Genomic DNA, 19,756 nt, shown 5'->3' on the forward strand with positions numbered 1-19,756 from the left:
TGTAGGTGCTAAATGTTGTTTAGGCACACTGGGGCTCAGAATGGAGGGGGCATTTGGATTTGGGATCTGAGAATTTGCTGAATTTGTTTTGGGCAGCGAGGAGCCATTTAGCTTTTCCAGAGCCTTTGAGCTGACAGTAATGTGGAAGCTCCTATATTTCTGTTAATAGATGACGGACCTGAGTGAGGACTTGCTTTTTATGTGGATTGAGTTAAAGATTTTATTGGGAACATTTTACGTAACGTTTAGAATCACATTTATCCGGCACTCTACGTTGAGCACTTACTTTGGGGTTTCCATCTAAATCTCCAAGTGACATGACAGATGAAACCATTGAGGGATCCATTCACTATAATGAGGCAGCAGATTTACTCTGGAATCCATCTGGCCTCTTGTCAGCGGTGTCCTTTTCAGAAGTGCACAAAACTGTGCAATCCTAAAAAAGACGGATACCGCCGGATCACAGGTACTATGGCATCCACAGTGCCTCCATCTGCCTCATTATAGGGAAATGTCTGCTGGAGGTTCTGTCTGAATCACGTATTTCAGAGATTTACACAGAAACTCAGGTGTAAGCGCTCAGCACAGTGCAGGATAAATGTACGCCAAGCCTTACTGTGATCTTTGGAAGACAGAATGAAAAAAATTAACAGCATGTGAAGAAATGGTTTTTATTTTTTGAGCCATTCCTCGTGTGGTATAAATGATTAGGCAATTTTATTCTTCGGGTCTGTGCGATTACAGCGATACCAGATTTATATTGGGATTTTATGTTTAGCTGCTGTCACACACTAAAAGACGCTTTTTATTGCGGAAACTAGTTTTTGCATTACCATATTTTGAGAGCTATAATTTTTCCATATTTTGGCCCACAGAGTCATGTGAGGGCTTGTTTTTTTGCAGGACAAGCTGGCATTTATATTGGTACAATTTTTGGGCACATGACATTTTTTGATCGCTTTCTATTCTGATTTTTGGGAGGCAGAATGAACAAACGCAGCATGCTGCGACTTTCTACGGCCGTAGAAGACCGTATAATACGGATCAGTAAAATACGGCAGATAGGAGCTGGGCCATAGAGAATCTTTGTACCGTATGCAATCTGTATTTTCTGCACCTCTCATACGTCCGTAAAACTCGCTAGTGTGAGGCCGGCCTAATAGGTAACCTCCATTTTTCAACTTTTCATACCTCTGCAGGCAGGGTTATCCGGGATTGATTTGCACAAAGGCTACAGCTCCCTGAACCAATTTCATGATGTTATTTGCTGGCTGAGGTCTATGCTCTGGTGGCCTGGTCTGGTTTGAGACACCAGACTGGCGTCGGGTCTGGGTAGACACAGATTCCCACTGTCTTCCTGCATGGGGTTGTATCCCAGGGCTGCACTGCTGTTTCTCATCCTCCACCTATTGGTTGATTTCACAAAGATGTCGGTCTCTTCTTCGAGTCTTCTCCATTTCCAGCTCTTTTCTCCATTTTTTTTTTTTTTCTTGCTATTTACAGGCAACCGCACTTTCACAGTGATGATGAACAAAGACACTATTCTTACACTACAGATCACTTCAAAGTGTTTCATCCCCAAAGGTAGCTCTGTTTCTTTGGAACCTCAACATAAGGGAGCTCCTACTCAAGCTTACTGTTCCCGCTACCTGGCAATCATGGATCTACCTTCTAGATAAGGCTTTGTGTTCCATCAGATTCCCTCTTAATCATGGCCCCCATTCCAACAATCAAGAGAATAGAAATAGAAAACTATTCCATTATCCCTCGCTAGAGTATTCAGACATGGTTACCTGCTTTGAATAATTACCTTGAAAAACGTAACACTACGGGCCCCTGGGACCCTTAGACATCAGCTTTAAGGTGGCATCCCAAGGCAAAGGGACTGAGATTGCCAGTAGCCAACCTTGCGGAGGACTATCAGCTCGATCTAAAATCATACTACCTGCCTTTCATTGGCGGCTGCTGTAATGTATGCTACTAGAGTTGAAATTTTGGATCTGTGGCGAAAATGTGAAAACATGCTCTGTGGGTGAAATTTGTAATCCGCTTCTCTAAAAGTACTGTACTCCATGGACTGAATTTGAATTTTTTTACTGGACTGGCGATAGAAAGCCTCAGTCTCTGTGGAGGCACTGTTAACATTATATTAATTTACTTCTTATTTTACCATGATTGCTTTGGTGACAGAACCCCTTCAAGTCATTTCCCTCTCTACGTGTTTCTGCAAGGCAATTTTCCCGCTTACACACATTTTGCTTCCTTTTGCAGGCCCCTAGCCCTTACTTCAACCATTTTGATATTTCACAGCACTGAAGATTGGATCCCCATTGACTTATATGGGGTCCGGGGTAAAGTTTGGATCCCGAACCGGACTTTAACCCCTTTCTGCCATCGTACGGAATAGTACATCCAATGGCAGAACCCCCGCTTTGATGCGGGCTTTGGCGGTGAGCCCGCATCAAAGCTGGGACGTATCAGCTGTTTTGAACAGCTGACATGTGCCTGCAATAGGTGCGGTCGGAATCGCGATCCGCCCGCACCTATTAACTAGTTAAATGCTGCTGTCAAACTCTGACAGCAGCATTTAACAAGCAATTCCATCCAGAAATGCGTGCATCGGTGACCCCGTCACATGATCGGGGGTCATCGGTGCATCGGCATAACAACCAGAGTTCACCTGCAGACCTCGATGTTTGCTGATGCCGGATTGCTATGAGCGCCACCCTGTGGTCGGCGCTCATAGCAATGCTGTAATTCCCCTACATAGGAGCAATCTGAGCATCGCCTCTATGTAGCAAAGCCGATCAGGCTATGCCAGCTTCTAGACTCCCATGGAGGCTATTGAAGCATGCCAAAAAAAAAAAGTTTTTAAAAATATGAAAAAAATAAATAAAAGTTCAAATCGCCTCCATTGTGCCCCATTCAAAATTAAAAAAAAAAATGAAACCTATACATATTTCCTATCACCACGTTCAGAATCTCCCGATCTATCAATCAAAAAATGGATTGACCTGATCGCTAAATGGCATAGAGAGAAAAAACGTCAAAGTGCCAGAATTTTTTTTTGGGTCGCCGCAACATCGCATTAAAATGCAATAACGGGCTATCAAAAGAACGTATCTGCATTAAAATGATATCATTAAAAACGGCAGCTCGGCACACAAAAACTAAGTCCTCACCCAACCCCAGATCACGAAAAATGGAAACGTTACGACTCGAGTAATGGAAAATTGAGCAATTTTTTTTTTTTTTTGTTTTAGCAAAGTTTGGAATTTTTTTCACCACTTGGATAAAAAAAGAACTTAGACATTTTTGGTGTCTATAAACTCATAGTGACCTGGAGAATCATAATGGCAGGTCAGTTTTAGCATTTACTGAACCTAGCAAAAAAGCCAAACAAAAACAAGTTTGGGATTGCACTTTTTCTCTAGTCACCTTCCAACACAGCATACGGAGGTTGTTTCTTTGCCCTGATGAGGAACAGGAAATAAGGAGAGGTTAAAAGGCCTCCCACCTCCCACTTACCAGTGTCTTTCCTGTTCCCCATGGGACAGAGAGAGGTTCCGTGTGCTGTGGTGGCCGGCAACTACAGTACCTTTCTAGGCTTTGCCTCTCTTAAGCCGGGCAGCATGTGGTCACGTTCTGCTTCCCCCCCTACTTGCTGCTCCTGTTGTTCCGTTCGGCAGTAACCTTGGGACCTTTTCCTGGCCTTCGCGCATCCCCCTTGAGGGTAAAGCAGCCCAGTGATCCTGACCGGAGTCCTCCCTGAGCTCTCCTGTCTCCTCTCCCTCCTCGCGCTCAGCTGGCATCCGGAAGTGGTTGCGCGTGTCACTTCTGGGTCATTCTGTTCCATGGAGCACAACACTTCCGCCGGCGGCGCCTCATGCAGGACACCGTTCCTCTATGTTTGGACCAGGAGGGGAGGAGAGAACATGATCATCGCTGGGGGGGGGCAGGGGCCTGCTACTCAGTATAAAACCTGCCTGAAGACGCCACAGGTAAGACTATCCTTTGGTAATGCCTGCACCTGCAGAGCCCAGCACTGCCCCTGCCACAGTAAATGCTGCAGGGATGGGGCCCTTACATAGATAGCCAAAGGGGTCTCTTTATCTGACTCTACTCTCCCTCTCATTCCAGGGAGACATGTCTACCCCTAAAACTGCTATAAAGAGAAAGTGTGCCATCTGCAATATTAAATTGCCCTTTTTATGGGATTAAAAACTCTGCCAATCATGTACTGATAAAATAGTCCGAGCAGAGCAACCCTCCCCTATTGGAAGAGATCCGCTCGCTTGTTAAGCACGAAGTGCAGTCTTCTGTTATGTACCTGGTGGTTAGGAGCACCCGAAATGATCTGATGGTTAAACTGATACAGGACAAGCTCTGGGAAGTGGGAACTCTGCTGACCGCAACCCCTAATCCTATCACACACTAGAAATAGCCGTGGAGCGTACCTGATTCTGCCTAGATGCCTCTTCACAGCCTAAGAGCTAACTAGCCCTAGAGATAGAAAATAAAGCCTACCTTGCCTCAGAGAAATTCCCCAAAGGAAAAGGCAGCCCCCCACAAATATTAAGTCACAAACACAGAAATGAAACAGGTTTCAGCAAAGGGAGGCCAGACTTACTAAACAGACAGAGGATAGGAATGGTATCTTTGCGGTCAGCACAAAAGACTACAAAAGACCACGCAGAGGTTGCAAAAAGACCCCCGCACCGACTCATGGTGCGGAGGTGCCACTCTGCATCCCAGAGCTTCCAGCTAGCAAGGCAAAATCATGATAGCAAGCTGGACAAGAAAACAATGAACAGAAAATTAACTAGCAGGGACTTAGCTTCTGCTGGAATAGACAGGTCACCAGAAAGATCCAAGAGCGAACTGAACCAGTACAAGAACATAGACAGCTGGCAAGGAGTAACGATCAGAGTGGAGTTAAATAGAGCAGCCAGCCTAAGAATAAACTATGTCACCTGTGGAAGGAACCTCAGAACCAGCAGCTCCACTCACAGCCACCAGAGGGAGTCCATGGACAGAACTCGCCGAAGTACCATTCATGACCACAGGAGGGAGTTCGATAACAGAATTCACAACAGTCTTCTCTGGCAGCTTTTACCCCCTCCCCCTCCACCACCTTCTCCAGGGAAGAAAAGGAAGATTAAAGTTGAGGATTCTGAGTCCGAATCAGACCTCTCCTATGTTTCATCCTCTGGTAGACGAGAGGAACCCATGTCACCCATAGCCTCTGAAACCAGGAAATATCTTTTTTCCTCGGATTGGATTGAGGATCTAGTATCTTCAGTACGCAGCACTATGGGGGTGCAGGAAGAGTTAGAACCTCAGTCCATACAGGACCAGATGTTTGGCGGGATAACCAAGGATAAACATGTGGGATTCCCGGTACACTCTAATATACTCGACATGATCTCTCAAGAGTGGGAATCGCCGGAAAAACGTCTTGGCATTCCCTCTGAGATGAAACACATTCCCCATAGAAGGTGATTCTGTTAAATGGGACTTTCCCAAGGTCGACTCACAGGTGATGAGAGTTGCTAAAACAGCCCTTCCATTTGAAGATTCTTCACAGTTGAAGGATCCAATGGACAGGAAGATTGAAAGTCTCTTGAAAAAATCCTGGGAGACGTCTACGGTAGCCTTAAAAGCTAATATTGCTTCGACCTGTGTAGCTAGAGCTCTCTCCCGCTGGTTAGGGGAGCTAGAGTCCCATATATCTTGGGGTACCTCCTAGAGGGGAACTGCAGGACTCTCTGCCTAGCCTTCTTAGGGCTAGTGGATTTCTGGCTGATGCCTCCATGGAAATCATCAGAGTTGCTGCTAGGTCTCTTGTACAAACCAATTTGGCTAGGAGAACTCTCTGGCTCAATATGTGGTCTGGTGACATCACCTCCAAAGCCAAATTATGTACTATACCCTTTAAAGGAGACTATGTCTTTGGGCCTTCTCTAGACGAAATCTTGGAAAAAGCTTACAGACAAAAAAAGCTCTTCCAGAACAAAAACTATCTAAGAAAAGTTTTTTTTCTCTCACAGCCCCAAGCCTCTCAGAGAGGAAAAGGCAAGACTGGGAGGTGGAGCTATCCAAAAGGTGGAGGAAAGAATATCTTATCCCCCAACAACAGCAGACTCAACAGGAGAAGCGGTGACTTCGACCCAGTGAGGGGGAGACTCTCAAAATTTTTTCTTCAGTGGCAAAATATCACCAGTTGCCACTAGGTCCTCAATGTCATCAGAGAGGACCTGTTAATAGTTTGTTTCCTCCCCTCCACGGGGTCTCAATAACCTCCCTTCCCTCCTTAAGAGACCAAGCAACATTGCTAGTAATTCTCAGAGACCTAACAAGAACAAATGTAATATCTCAAGTTCCAGAATCAGAAAGAAGTCTAGGACATTACTCACGACTATTTCTAGTACCCAAGCCTTCGGGGGAGTCTCGTATCATTATAAATTTGAAAGGACTCAACCAGCTCGTAAAATACCACAGGTTCAAAATGGAATCGGTAAAATCGGAGATTCTTTTGATAAGTCCTCACTCCTTTATGTCGACCATCGACTTAAAGGACGCTTATTTTCATATTCCAATTCACCCGAGACACTGAAAATATCTCAGGTTTGCGGTACAGGGAGAACAACTGATAGAACATCATCAGTTCAACTTCCTTCAATTTGGAATCTCCTCTGCACCAAGAGTCTTCTCTAAGATAATGGTGGAGTTAGTGTCCTATATCCGGTACCAAGGCATCTGTATAGTGCCTTACCTGGACGACTTGCTAATAGTGGCCTCCACCAAGACAATCCTAGAATCTCGCGTATCAAAGACTCTTGATATTCTAACATCCCTGGGGTGGGTCCCAAATCTGAAGAAATCCCAGCTACGGCCCTCCAAATCCAGGAAATTACTGGGAGTTCTCTTGGACTCTACAAAGCAAATGTCTTTTCTTCCAGAGGACCACCGTCTAACCTTAGTAACAAAGGTCAAGACGTTCAGAGACACGAGATCTCCTATGCTCAGGGAGTGCATGTCACTTCTGGGTTCCATGACAGCCTGCATCCAATCAGTACCCTGGGCTCAGGCCCACTCCAGGATCCTTCAAGCTCATATTCTAGAGAACTGGAACGGCCATCCCAGCTCTTTAAACAAAAGGCTACACATGCCAGGTCAAGTCAGAGCCTTCCTAGCATGGTGGATAAACCTAAGAAATCTTCACAAAGGTGTCAGCTGGACTCAAGTCCCGCTGACTACAATCACAACAGACGCCAGCAAGCGGGGCTGGGGAGTGATGGTAAACATCCCTTTCCAAGGGCCTTGGGACCAGACAACGAGCAGAAAGTCGTCCAAATACAGAGAGCTAAAAGCTGTAGAGGAGGCCCTTCTAGCAGCAGGACAACTTATCATGGGACATGTTCGAGTATATTCGGACAATATGACTGCGGTTGTTCATGTCAGACATCAGGACACTACAAAGTTCAACAACTTAAAAAATGTCTCCACCCGAATAAGCTCCTGGGCAGAGAAATACCTACTATCTGACAGAAGTCCATAGAAGGCAGACTATCTGAGTCACCAGGATATACAGCCAGGAGAATGGAGCCTGAACAGTCGAAGCTTCAAGATGCTTGTAGACATGTGGAGTCTGCCGGAAATCTACCTCTTTGCATCTCGTCAAAACACCCAGGTCGAAGCCTTCTTCTCCCTAAATCCCAGTGACGGCTTTAGGGGAGTAGATGCTCTAGCCCAGAAGTGGAATTTTCACCTGGCCTACGCGTTTCCACCAGTTCCGATTTTGGCGAAGGTTTTACAAAAAATCCGAGAAGAACAAACTCCGACTATATTAGTAGCCCCGTTGTGGCCAAAAAGGAGTTGGTACAACCTGATCATCGATCTACAGGTAGACGGCCCAATCCAATTGCCAGTAGAGAACAAACTGCTCTTGCAAGGACCCATTCATCGCCTGGATCCCCAGAAATGGAATCTAGTGGCATGGTTACTGAAGCCCAGGTGCTGAGAGCTAAAGGGCTATCGGACCCAGTAGTTGCTACACATCAGAGATCAAGAAAACCAGTAACCAACGCTATACACAATAAAGTCTGGAAGAAATTTTTATCTTTCTGCCTCCCTAATCTACCAGATCCCCTCTGTCCAAATTTGTCGCAAATTCTAGATTTTCTACGGAAAGGCTTAGAGATAGGCCTCAAGCCTAGTACATTAAAGGTCCAGGTCTCCATCCTCAGTTCCATTTTCGACCAGGATCTGGCAGGTCATCGCTGGATTAAGAGGTTCATGACGTCAGCCTGCAGAATGAACCCATAAACACAATTGGTGGTTCCCTTATGGGACCTTAACTTAGTACTACAGGGGCTTACAGGTCCACCATTTGAGCCCTTATCCTCTTGTTCTCCGCAAAATCTTGTTTACAAAACAATCTTTCTGGTGGCTAATGCTATAACCACGGAAAGAAGAGTAGGAGAACTTCAAGCCCTATGAATAAGAGAGCCCTACTTGTCTATTAGGGATGACTCCATAGTACTTTGTCTCGACCCTTCCTTTCTTCCAAAGGTAGTCTCCGAATTCCACCACTCTCAGGAAATTGTTCTACCTTCTTTCTGCCAAAATACAGCAAATACAAAAGAAGAAAGATTCCATACTCTTGATGTCAGACGTATTGTACTACATTATTTAGAGCAAACCAGCTCTTGCAGAATCAACCAAAATCTATTTGTCCATCTCTCTGGACAGAATAAAGGGGAAAAAAGTAGTGAAAAGCACTATTTCTAACTGTATTAAAAGAGCTATAGCAGAAGCATATCTTGCTCAAGACAAAACTCCCCCAGTAGGGATCAAGGCCCACTCAACTACATCCCCTTCAGTCTCCTGGGCAGAAAGAGCAGGTGCATCTGCAGAACAGATCTGCAGGGCAGCTACATGGTCTTTGTTACATACTTTCTCCAAGCATTATAGATTGGACATATTGCCCAACAAAGATTTAGTCTTCAGCCGTAAAGTTCTCCAGGCCGTTGTCCCTCCCTAGCGTCAAATTAGTTGGGATTCCTCCGTATACTGTCGTGGAAGGTGACTAGAGAAAATAGGATTAGACTTACCGGTAATTCGGTTTCTAGGAACCATCCATGACAGTGCTAGTTCCCTCCCTATATTACTGGATAAAAAATCTGGGATTCCAAGGTAAACCAGTGCTATGGTTTTCAGTTATAAGTCACTGGTAAGTGGGAGGGCCTTTTAACCTCTCCTTATTTCCTGTTCCCCATCAGGGCAAAGAGACAACGTCTGTATGCCGTCGTGGAAAGTTCCTAGAAACCGAATTACCAGTAAGTCTAATTCTATTTTTTGCAATTTTGGAATATTTTTCCCATTCTCTAGTACACGACAAGGTAAAACTAATGATGTTGTTCAAAAGTGCAACTCGTCCCGCAAATAATAAGCCCTCACATGGCCATATTGATAGAAAAATAAATAAGTTTTAGCTCTGGGAAGGAGGGGAGTGAAAAATGAAAGCGCAAAACCTAAAAAAGCTTTGGTCATTAAGGGGTTTAAAAAAAAAAGTCTGGCTGAACCCGGTCATCCACGGGTCCAGTCAACCTTTAATTCTGATATCTCATCAAAAGTTTCCTCTTAGGCCTTGTATGATTTTACTTTTTTTTTTTTTCATTCAGGTCCATAAAATAGCTGATCATTTCAGTGGAGATTTTCTATATAAGAGAATGTTCTTGTTTGACCCATCAAGGATGGATAGGGACTGGGACAAGATGGTGGAGAGGATATTACACGTCACCATGTTGTCCTAGTCCGGCTTATTGGAGAGGTGAGAGATTCTGATGACTTCACATTAAATAATTCTTCTTATTGCATGTGTCAGGTTCATATAACTTGTTAGGATGTCGCCATCTATTTCTCCATGGATGAGTGGAAGTTTTTAGAAGGACAGAGATCTGTACAAGGACGTCATGATGGAGGTTCCCCAGCCCCTCACATCACCAGGTAATAGACAGGACTAAATACACACAGCCTATAATTATCTGTATGAAAAGAATGAATTCAGCCCCTGTATGTGTTTCCTCCAGTTCTATCCAGTGAGAGGACAACACCAGAGAGATGTCACAGTCTTCTTCCACAGGACTGTAAACAAGAAAATCCCAATGTTCCTGAGGATCAAAAGGTAGATGAAGAGAAGGTATCGTGCAATCTCAACCTATGATGTGTAGAAGGCTGTGAAGGTCTTGTGTACAGTCTTTTATCCACCAGTATTATATGTTTTATACACAAGTGGTCAAAATTGTTGGTACCTCTCGTATAATGACAGAAAGACCCACAATGGTCACAGAAATAACTTGAATCTGACAAAAGTAATAATAAATAAAAGATCTATGAAAATGAACAAATGAAAGTCAGACGTTGCTTTTCAGCCATGCTTACACAGAATTAAAAAAAAATAATAAAACTCATGAAACAGGCCTGGACAGAAATGAGGAAAATTGATGACAAATCAAAGAAATTGATAATACGAATGGTAACAAAAGAGCCCAGAAAAAAACTTCTAAACAGATTAAAAGTGAACTTCAAGCTCAAGGAACATCTTTGTCAGATCGCACTATCCGTCGTTGTCTGAGCCAAAGTGAACTTCATGAGAGACGACCAAGAAGGACACAATTGTTGAAAAAAAAAAAAAATCCTAAAAAAGCCAGACAGGAATTTGCCAAACTTCATGTTGACAAGCCACAAAGCTTCTGGGAGAATGTCCTATGGACAGATGAGACAAAAATTGAACTTTTTGGCAAGGCACATCAGCTCTATGTTCACAGATGGAAAAATGAAGCATGTCAAGAAAAGGAGACTGTCCCTACTGTGAAACATGGAGGAGGCTCTGTTATGTTCTGGGGCTTCTTTGCTGCATCTGGCACAGGGTGTCTAGAATCTGTACAGGGTACAATGAAATCTCAAGACTATCAAGGGATTCTAGAGATAAATGTTCTGCCCAGTGTCAAAAAGCTTGGTCTCAGTCACAGGTCATGGGTCTTGCAACAGGATAATGACCCAAAGCACACAGCTGAAAACACCCAAGAATGGCTAAGAGGAGAACATTGGACTATTCTGAAGTGGCCTTCTGTGAGACCTGACCTAAATCCTATTGAGCATCTTTGGAAAGAGCTGAAACATGCCATCTAGAAAAGGCAACCTTCACACACGAGACAACTGGAGCAATTTGCCCTTGAGGGGTGGGCCAAAATACCTGTCAAGAGGTGCAGAAGTCTCATTGACAGTTACAGGAATAGTTTGATTGTAGTGATTGCCTCAAGGTTGTGCAACAAAATATTAAGTTAAGGGTACCATCATTTTTGTCCAATCCTATTTCATGAGTTTTATTTTTTTTTCTTAATTTTGTGGAAGCATGGTTGAAAAGCAATGTCTGACTTTTTCATTTGTTCATTTTCATAGATTTTAAACTTATTACTTTTGTCAGATTCAAGTCATTTCTGTGACCATTGTGGGTTTTTCTGTAATTAAACTAGGGATACCAACAATTTTGACCACTTGTATACTTGTGTAATGAGCCTGGTGGAGATGGCCGGATTAGAGCTGATCATAGATGTAACTTCTCCATCTGTCTGTGACTTTTACAATATTTATTACAGGGTGAAGATCTGACCCATAGTAATACTACAGAGACATATATGAGAGGTGATGAGCGGTGTACAGAGGAGATTCCTCCAGATAACCGCACTGGTGAGTAGTGACCACTAATTGCAGAGAAGTCACAAATTCTTTTGTGTTATTGGATGCTACAATTATGTGATGATTTTGAGTGTGGGACACTGATTTTTGAAAACTGTTTTTATGCATTTTTATTGGTAAAATTGAAATGCCATATTATTCTTACAGCTTGGAAAAATAAATTTCATGCTTGATCAACACATGTGGTTTCTGTACCCAATCATGGGCCCCAAGAGACACTTGAATTTTATTTTGCTTTTCGGCAAATATATTATCAATGCTTCCCTCTGCCATATTAAAATTATGCATTTATTTAGATTTGTTAAATTCAAAAGCATTAGATCATCGCATACACAAAACCACAATTACAAGTAATGGCAATGAGCAAGGATAATACTAAATAACTGCAGCAGAGACTTTTCAGTCAACGATTTTGGTCAGTGGTCAGTGACGTGTCATTACACCGAGAGGAAGAAATGTAGATATTGGTAGGACACCTGTCAACATAGGAAGGAAAGCTTTCTGGGATCGATAAGGTAAGTGTGCTGCATTTATTTTGGTGCACGTTGAACTACAAAGAACAGAGGAACTCTTAGAGAAAAGATTTAGAATTAGTGGCTGAAGAGGAGACACATGAAATAATGGAGAATCGTATTACAGTGACCTTTTTTTCATATGTCTTGAGTTGTGCCATCCTTGTTTCTAGTCCGATATGGATTGACTCACTTGAATTTCAATTTTGACTCCACATCGAGCTTGGTTTGCAATAATTCACAGTCCAAAACCATGAAGCAAACTATATATGACGATCAGATACCGATGAGAGATGTAGAAAAGGAAAGATGCACTTAAATATCAGACTTGCAACTGTTGGAAAACCAAAAGGAAGAAGAAAGTGCACCAATTCTGCTGAAACTGTCTCCAAACATTCAACTAACTAATCAGTAAAGCTGGAGAAACCTGTTAGAAAGTCCATAATAAGGGACCATGATGAAGTAGACACAGAAGATAACAAGCTGGCAGGTTTGAGGTGAGAACTTTTGTACTGTGTAAAAGTAAAACATGCCACCACAAAGTCCTTAACTTCTCAAGCTAACCTAGGCCAACAGAAATGTTAACAAAGAAAATCCAATGATTTTTGCACACCTAGATGTCAGCCAACTTGATGAAATGTTCCAATGATAGAACCTTTTTTCTTAGATTCTGTTGAATGATGATGATCTTTCCAGGTGGAATATCACGGATGCGGACAATGGTCTCTTGGATAATATGACAGGCATAATGATCAACTAATGGTCCATAGCTTGGTCTGTAGGGTCGAAGGAACAAGTTAAGGCTAGGTTCCCATTGCGTTAATGGGACCGCGCTAACGGACAGCGTTGCACGGCGAAATTAACGCCGTGCAACGCGTCCGTTAGCGTGCCCATTAACAGCAATGGGGACGCGCATCACTAGCACGTGCCATTTTCGGCACGCGTTAGCGTGTGCCAGTGTTTTGTGGCGCGCCGCGGACGCTGCTTGCAGCGTCCGAGGTGCGCCCGCGGTCCGTTCCCCGCTCTCGCAGATCGGAGATCTGCGAGAGCGGAGACATTTAACGCGACCCCTTTATATCACATTGCGTTAGTGCAATCCGTTTAGCGTCTAGCGCTAGCGGATTGCGCTAACGCAATCTGAGCCTAGCCTAAGGCATTTGTTTTAATATTTTTGTTCAGAAGGAAAAAGAGAAGAAAGCAAAGTAGTAGAACAACCAAAGCCAGCAGACTTATCAAGTCTCACCACTAAATACTAGCAGCTTGCTGTGAATAAAGATCAATATATTCTGTCCCCAAAAGTATTCACTTTGTAAATCAATAATGACAGATATGTAAGGGAAACTGGGATTGGACAATTGTAGAATCTGCTGCCATGATGGCATCTGGGTTGATGAAACTACTCAGAAGTGATAAGTAGTGTTGAGCATTCTGATACTGCAAATATTGGGTATCGGAGTTCTGATACTGAGTTCCGATACTTTTGCAATATCGAATACTGGAATCGGAAGTTCCCATAATGCAGTGTGGGCACATCCTGTTATGCATGTAACTAATGGCATGGCTGTGATTGGCTGCTAAAATGATGTCATGATGCACTATAAAAGCCGCCGCCACCATTTTGGGTTCACTCTGCTGTGAATTCAGTTAGGGACAGGACGCTGCTGTGCTGACTGAGGGGACAGTTTGAGATAGCGATTTGCTTCATTGTTCTTTACCCAGGCTACTGTAGCAACCGCTGTGTGAGAAGCTTTTTTTTTTGGCCTTGCAGCGCTGTTCACGGCTGTCTGCAAGGTCTCTGTGTGTGATTGCAGCTCACGCTGTAGTCTGTTCTGCAGCCACATCTGGTTGTAGTCCGCTCAGCGTGCGTCACTGCCTCATACTGTTTTATTGTCCTTTTTTGCATTAGTGCTGCTGCACATTTTTCCTGATTTCTCCTATTAGCGTGTTTCCATTCGTATCCAGCTTGATTGCGTGCAAACACTATATAGGAGTAGATACAGGAGCCTTTCTGCAGCCTTGTGCCCTGCAGCCCCAGCCACATTAGTATTAGCCTATTTTTTGGAGCCTCATCTATTGCATTGTAGGTTACCTTCCTGCATTGTAATAACTACAAAAGGTTAACAAAACGTTAATAAAGTTCACCAAACACTCCACTTTACAGTTGTGTAGGCCACATTAGCTCTTATTAAAGTCTATTCCACACTTTATAAAATTAGTGTTTCTTATACCTGTTAGCAGCTGTTCAGGAATAAGCACACTAAAGGTACCTTCACACATAACGATATTGTTAACGATATCGTTGCTATTTGTGACGTAGCAACGATATCGTTAATGAAATCGTTATGTGTGACAGCGACCAACGATCAGGCCCCTGCTGGGAGATCGTTGGTTGCTGAATAAAGTCCAGAACTTTATTTCGTCGCTGGACTCTCTGGAGACATCGCTGGATCGGCGTGTGTGACACCGATCCAGCGATGTCTTCACTGGTAACCAGGGTAAACATCGGGTAACTAAGCGCAGGGCCGCGCTTAGTAACCCGATGTTTACCCTGGTTACCATGCTAAAAGTAAAAAAAAACAAACACTAGATACTTACCTACCGCTGTCTGTCCTCCAGCGCTGTGCTCTGCACTCCTCCTGTACTGGCTGTGAGCCGGAAAGCAGAGCGGTGACGTCACCGCTCTGCTTTCCGGCTCCCAGACAGTACAGGAGGAGAGCAGAGAAGCAGAGCGCAGCGCTGGAGGACAGACGGCTGTAGGCAAGTATCTAGTGTTTGTTTTTTTTTAACTTTTAGCATGGTAACCAGGGTAAACATCGGGTTACTAAGCGCGGCCCTGCGCTTAGTTACCCGATGTTTACCCTGGTTACCGGCATCGTTGGTCGCTGGAGAGCGGTCTGTGTGACAGCTCTCCAGCGACCAAACAGCGACGCTGCAGCGATTCGGATCGTTGTCGGTATCGCTGCAGCGTCGCTAAATGTGAAGGGGCCTTAAGCCCTTAGTACTTTTCTGCTTATCTTTCAGTCTACCAAGATGAAGAAGGCAGGGAGCAAGTCACGTGGTCGTGGGCGTGGAGTTTCTGCAGGGGGAGGACGTGGGGATTCTGTGCCTGCTGCGGGCACCAGTGAATAACCATCCCCAAGTTTTACAAGGGAACAGTCCTTTATGCACAGTTTTGTAGGAGTTCGCCGTACCCCACTGCTGTGGGACGAACAAATTGAAGCCGTTGTCGGATGGATGCCAGCTAACACATCGACTTTAATTAGTAAATTTAAATTTCAAAAAACTGACCATCACATCCAAACATAGATCAACTGTGAACAGGTGCTGAACCTAGAGTCACCAACTCGTACACAGTTAAATAAATAAGGCAGCACACTGTAGCGCTAAAACATGCAAAGATGAAACATGAAAGTTGAACTGCATTGCTGCACTAGAAATATGAAACAATGAGAGCATTTAGCGCATAAATTGGCCAATTCATGTGTACCTGGTAGCCACATTAGGGCATCTCTCTTATACCAGGTCCTACACTTTCCTTTCCTCGCTGAGAATAAATGTCTTCATCTGAATGGGTACCTGTGAAACCTCTTCTTAGACTAAATTTCTCTTTCTCTGTGGAGGGGTAATGGACCTGCTGCGATTAAAACACCTGTGGCTAGGAGGCGGAGTGCTCGGTCAGAAGGCTAGTGAATACAAATTTAAAAAAACTGACCGTCACATCCAAACATAGATCAAGTGTGAACAGGTGCTGAACCTAGAGTCACCAGCTCGTACACAGTCAAATAAGTGTAGGACCTGGTATAAGAGAGATGCCCTAATGTGGCTACCAGGTACACATCAATTGGCCAATTTATGCGCTAAACACTCTCATTTTTTTCATATTTCTAGTGCAGCAATGCAGTTCAACTTTCATGTTTGCATGTTTTAGCGCTACAGTGTGCTGCCTTATTTATTCAACTTCAATTAGTGCCACGTCCTCTCAGGTCCAGAGCGCTGAAGAGCACTCATCAGTCTCTTCACCACCTGCCAAATTGCCCAGGCAGTCAGAGAGCCCTGGACAGGAGCCATCTCTACTTCTGTTCTCTAAATCTCTTGGCTTGGAAAGAGGGGGCCAGCCAAGCAGCATTTGAGAAATTGAAGAAGAGGCAGTATGCAGTGATGCCAACGGCTTTGTCTCTCTGAATCTGAAGAGGCAGGTGGGCCAGTGCCTACGGTCAGCACACCTCAGTACGCATCTGATGGAGACTCAGGTGTCACTTTCTGGTGTGTACTGTGCTGCCGAGACTACCCAGGAGAAGCAGTTGTTGGAAGAGGGTAGTGTAGATGATGAGGTCCTAGACCCATCATGGCGTGAGGTACAGGAAGGTGGTGGGAGCAGCTCTGAGGAAGAGATTCCCTGAATGGCCCAAAAAGGAGGGAGAGGGAGGGGGCAGACTGAGTTGCCTGTAGCCTCCACTTCGGCACCATTAGGAGCATGCCTCTTCCAAAACCCAAAACGGGTGCTCCCAAGACTTGCAGTGTCTGGTCCTTTTTTGACACCGTTGCAGATGACATTTGCTTTGTCAAATGCAAGCTGTGTAATCAGAAAGTGAAAAGAGGGAAAAGTTTCAGCAACCTCAATACCACAAATATGTGGAAACATGTGCGGACCAAGCACATGGTGGAGTTACAAAGACACACTGAAGACCTAGGCCAACCTACAGCGCCACCTACCACCTCTTCAGCTCGTGTTGTAGCCTCTTCCTCCAGCTCACACACAGCTGGTTCGGCTTCCTCACAGGATCGCCATGGAAGAACCTCTGGCACTGTTGTACAGAGACAGTGTAATTCCACCCACAGCACCATGTTATCTGTCATCCTAACACTCCCAGGCCAGTCTACAGCCATCGGTAGCACAGGCATGGGAGAAAAGGTGCCCATACTCGGCAAACCACCCCTGAGCACAGGCTCTGAATGCTGGCATTGCAAAACTACTGTCCCTTGAAATGCTCTCATTCTGGCTGGTGGAGACTGACACCTTCCGTAACTTCATGGCATTGCCAGTCTCACAATACAGCATGCCCAGACGCTTTTATTTCAGCAGGCAAGTCGTCCCTGCCCTGAAAAAGCATGTGGAGGGAAAAATTAAACATGCGCTACTGAACGCCGTCAGTAGCAAAGTCCACCTGACCACCGATGCGTGGACCAGTAACCATGGACAGGAACGATACCCTTCCCTCACTGCCCATTGGGTAAATGTTGTGGATCTGGGTACAGATCTTGAGTGGGGCTGTATGTGTTCGGCCAACTCCAAGGATTGCAGGAATCCAGTATGTACACATTGACACCTCCTCATACTCCAGTTCCTCTGAATCAGCGCTGCAGGAGCCGTCAGTCTACCTCCACATGGACACGTGAACGCTTACCTGTTACGACAGATATGAGCACAGCCATGGCAAAACATCGACAGGCCATATTGAAATTAATTTCTTTGGGGAATCGAAGCCACACAGTGCAGGAGCTCTGGAATGCCATCAAGCAGGAGAACGATGTGTAGTTTGTGCCAGCGAATCTCCACCAGGCATGGTAGTGTGTGACAATGGCCGAAATCTGGTGGCAGCTCTGGGCCTAGGCAACCTCACTCACATCCCATGTCTGGCACATGTGCTCAACTTGGTCGTGCAGAGTTTTTTTGAGGGACTATCCAGATCTTGATGCACTGCTGCACAAGGTCCACCTAGAGTGTGCTCACTTGCGGCGTTCCAGCATGGCAAGATCGCGCATTGCAGCTCTGCAGCACCGATTCCACCTTCCGGAACATCGCATCATATGTGACCTACTCACCAGGTGGAATTCCACATTACATAGGTTGGAGCGGTTGTGTGAGCAGCAGGCAGCAGTAGTGGAGTACAAGCTGCATCAGGCGCAAACAAGTCGCACTGCACACCGTTCACACTTCACCACCACTGAGTGGGCCTCTATGAAGGACATCTGCCACGTTTTGCGTGCCTTTGATGATTCCACGCGGATGGCGAGTGCAGATGATGCACTAGTCAGCATGACTATCCCCCTTATCTGCCTGCTTGAAAAAACACTGCAAGCACTAAGGGAGAAGGTTGTGGAAGAGGTGGAGGATGAAGAGTCACAAATGCCATCTGCTTCTGGACAGTCTGCGCCATGTTGTTCCTCACAAAGGCCTAGGCAGTGGACACTTTGTGATGAGGATGAGTCAATGGAGGAGGAAGATATCTGTCCAGAGGAGGGAGTTACACAATGCTCTAGTAGTCAGTATGTAGAGCGAGGGTGGGGTGATGCAGAGCAGGCAGAGATGACACCTCAAGCAGGGGACAGCGTTTCTTGGCCAGTTGGCAGTCTGCAGCACATGGTTGATTTCATGCTGCAGTGCCTGAGAAACGACCGCCACATCGCCCACATTCTCAACATGGCTGATTATTGGGTGTACACCCTCCTAGATCCTCGCTATCGGGACAACTTACAAAGCCTCATAACACCGCTGAACCAGGAGCGTAAAAGGCGGGAGTACCAAGACACACTGGTGCATTCCATCATGTTCTCCATTCCAACTGAGAGCAGTGCTGCTAGTGCTTTATAAAGCAGCTCAGTGCGTCGAGGCAGTGGAGGAAGCTCTGCACAAAGAGGGAGCAGAAGCAGTCCCTCAGCACAAGGCAAGACCAGTATGACCCAAATGTGGCAAAGTTTTGTGTCCCCGCCACAAATGTCTACACCATCACAGATGGCTTCAGTCAGGATGAGGCAACGTTTCCGTCAGATGGTGACAGACTACATGTCTTGCCCTCTCAGTGTACTCCCACATGGCTCTTCCCCCCCCCCCTTCAAGTTTTGGGTCTAAGCTGGATACCTGGCCAGAGCTTAGCCAGTATGCATTGGAGGTGCTGGCTTGCCCTGCTGCTAGTGTATTATCGGAACGTGTCTTTAGTGCCGCAGGTGGTGTACTAACAGACCGTCACATGCGACTATCCTCCGATAACGTTGACCGGCTTACTTTTCTGAAAATGAACAAGGCCTGGATCTCGAAGGAATTTGCCAGTCCTCTTCCAGATTAAATAATAGGTTGGTAACAGTATCCAGGTCTCTTGTTGTGTTCATGTTTCTACCACCTGAACTGTAATCCCTGGGCTCCAACACCGCCAGTTGCTGCTCAGAAGTGCCGTCTGCACAGTCAACACTTGCTGCTGTGTTATTGGGGTTCAGTAACGTCAGCTGATCCCCTGCTGTGTATCCGGCAATTTCTCCTGCTCCGTCCACACTCACTACAAGAGATATTAAACTTGCTCCAATTACGCCTCTGCCTCCACTCGGTTTTTAGCATTGACCCTGGGCTCCAACACCGCCATTTGCTGCTCAGAAGTGTCTTTAGCATGGGTACTCCCTCCTGCCCAGCCTGGTTACAGCACGCCAGCTGTTTCCGAGTAGCGTCAAGGTCACTTTGCTTCCAATACGTTGTCCTGTCGGGTTGCGGT

General features: G+C 45.2%; 1 protein-coding gene across 1 annotated transcript in view; it reads left to right on the top strand.

Annotated features, from left to right (window-relative positions):
• Nucleotides 1–11,592: 11,592 nt before the first annotated feature.
• LOC138667873 (oocyte zinc finger protein XlCOF7.1-like) overlaps nucleotides 11,593–19,756 on the top strand; it is a 105,964-nt gene continuing 97,800 nt past the window's right edge. The window contains exons 1-2 of the mRNA XM_069755955.1: nucleotides 11,593–11,619; nucleotides 11,664–11,754. Of these exons, the coding sequence (XP_069612056.1) occupies nucleotides 11,593–11,619; nucleotides 11,664–11,754 (118 nt within the window). The remainder of the gene's footprint in view (nucleotides 11,620–11,663; nucleotides 11,755–19,756) is intronic.

Source organism: Ranitomeya imitator, chromosome 2 (assembly GCF_032444005.1).
Source record: "Ranitomeya imitator isolate aRanImi1 chromosome 2, aRanImi1.pri, whole genome shotgun sequence".
NCBI lineage: Eukaryota > Metazoa > Chordata > Amphibia > Anura > Dendrobatidae > Ranitomeya > Ranitomeya imitator.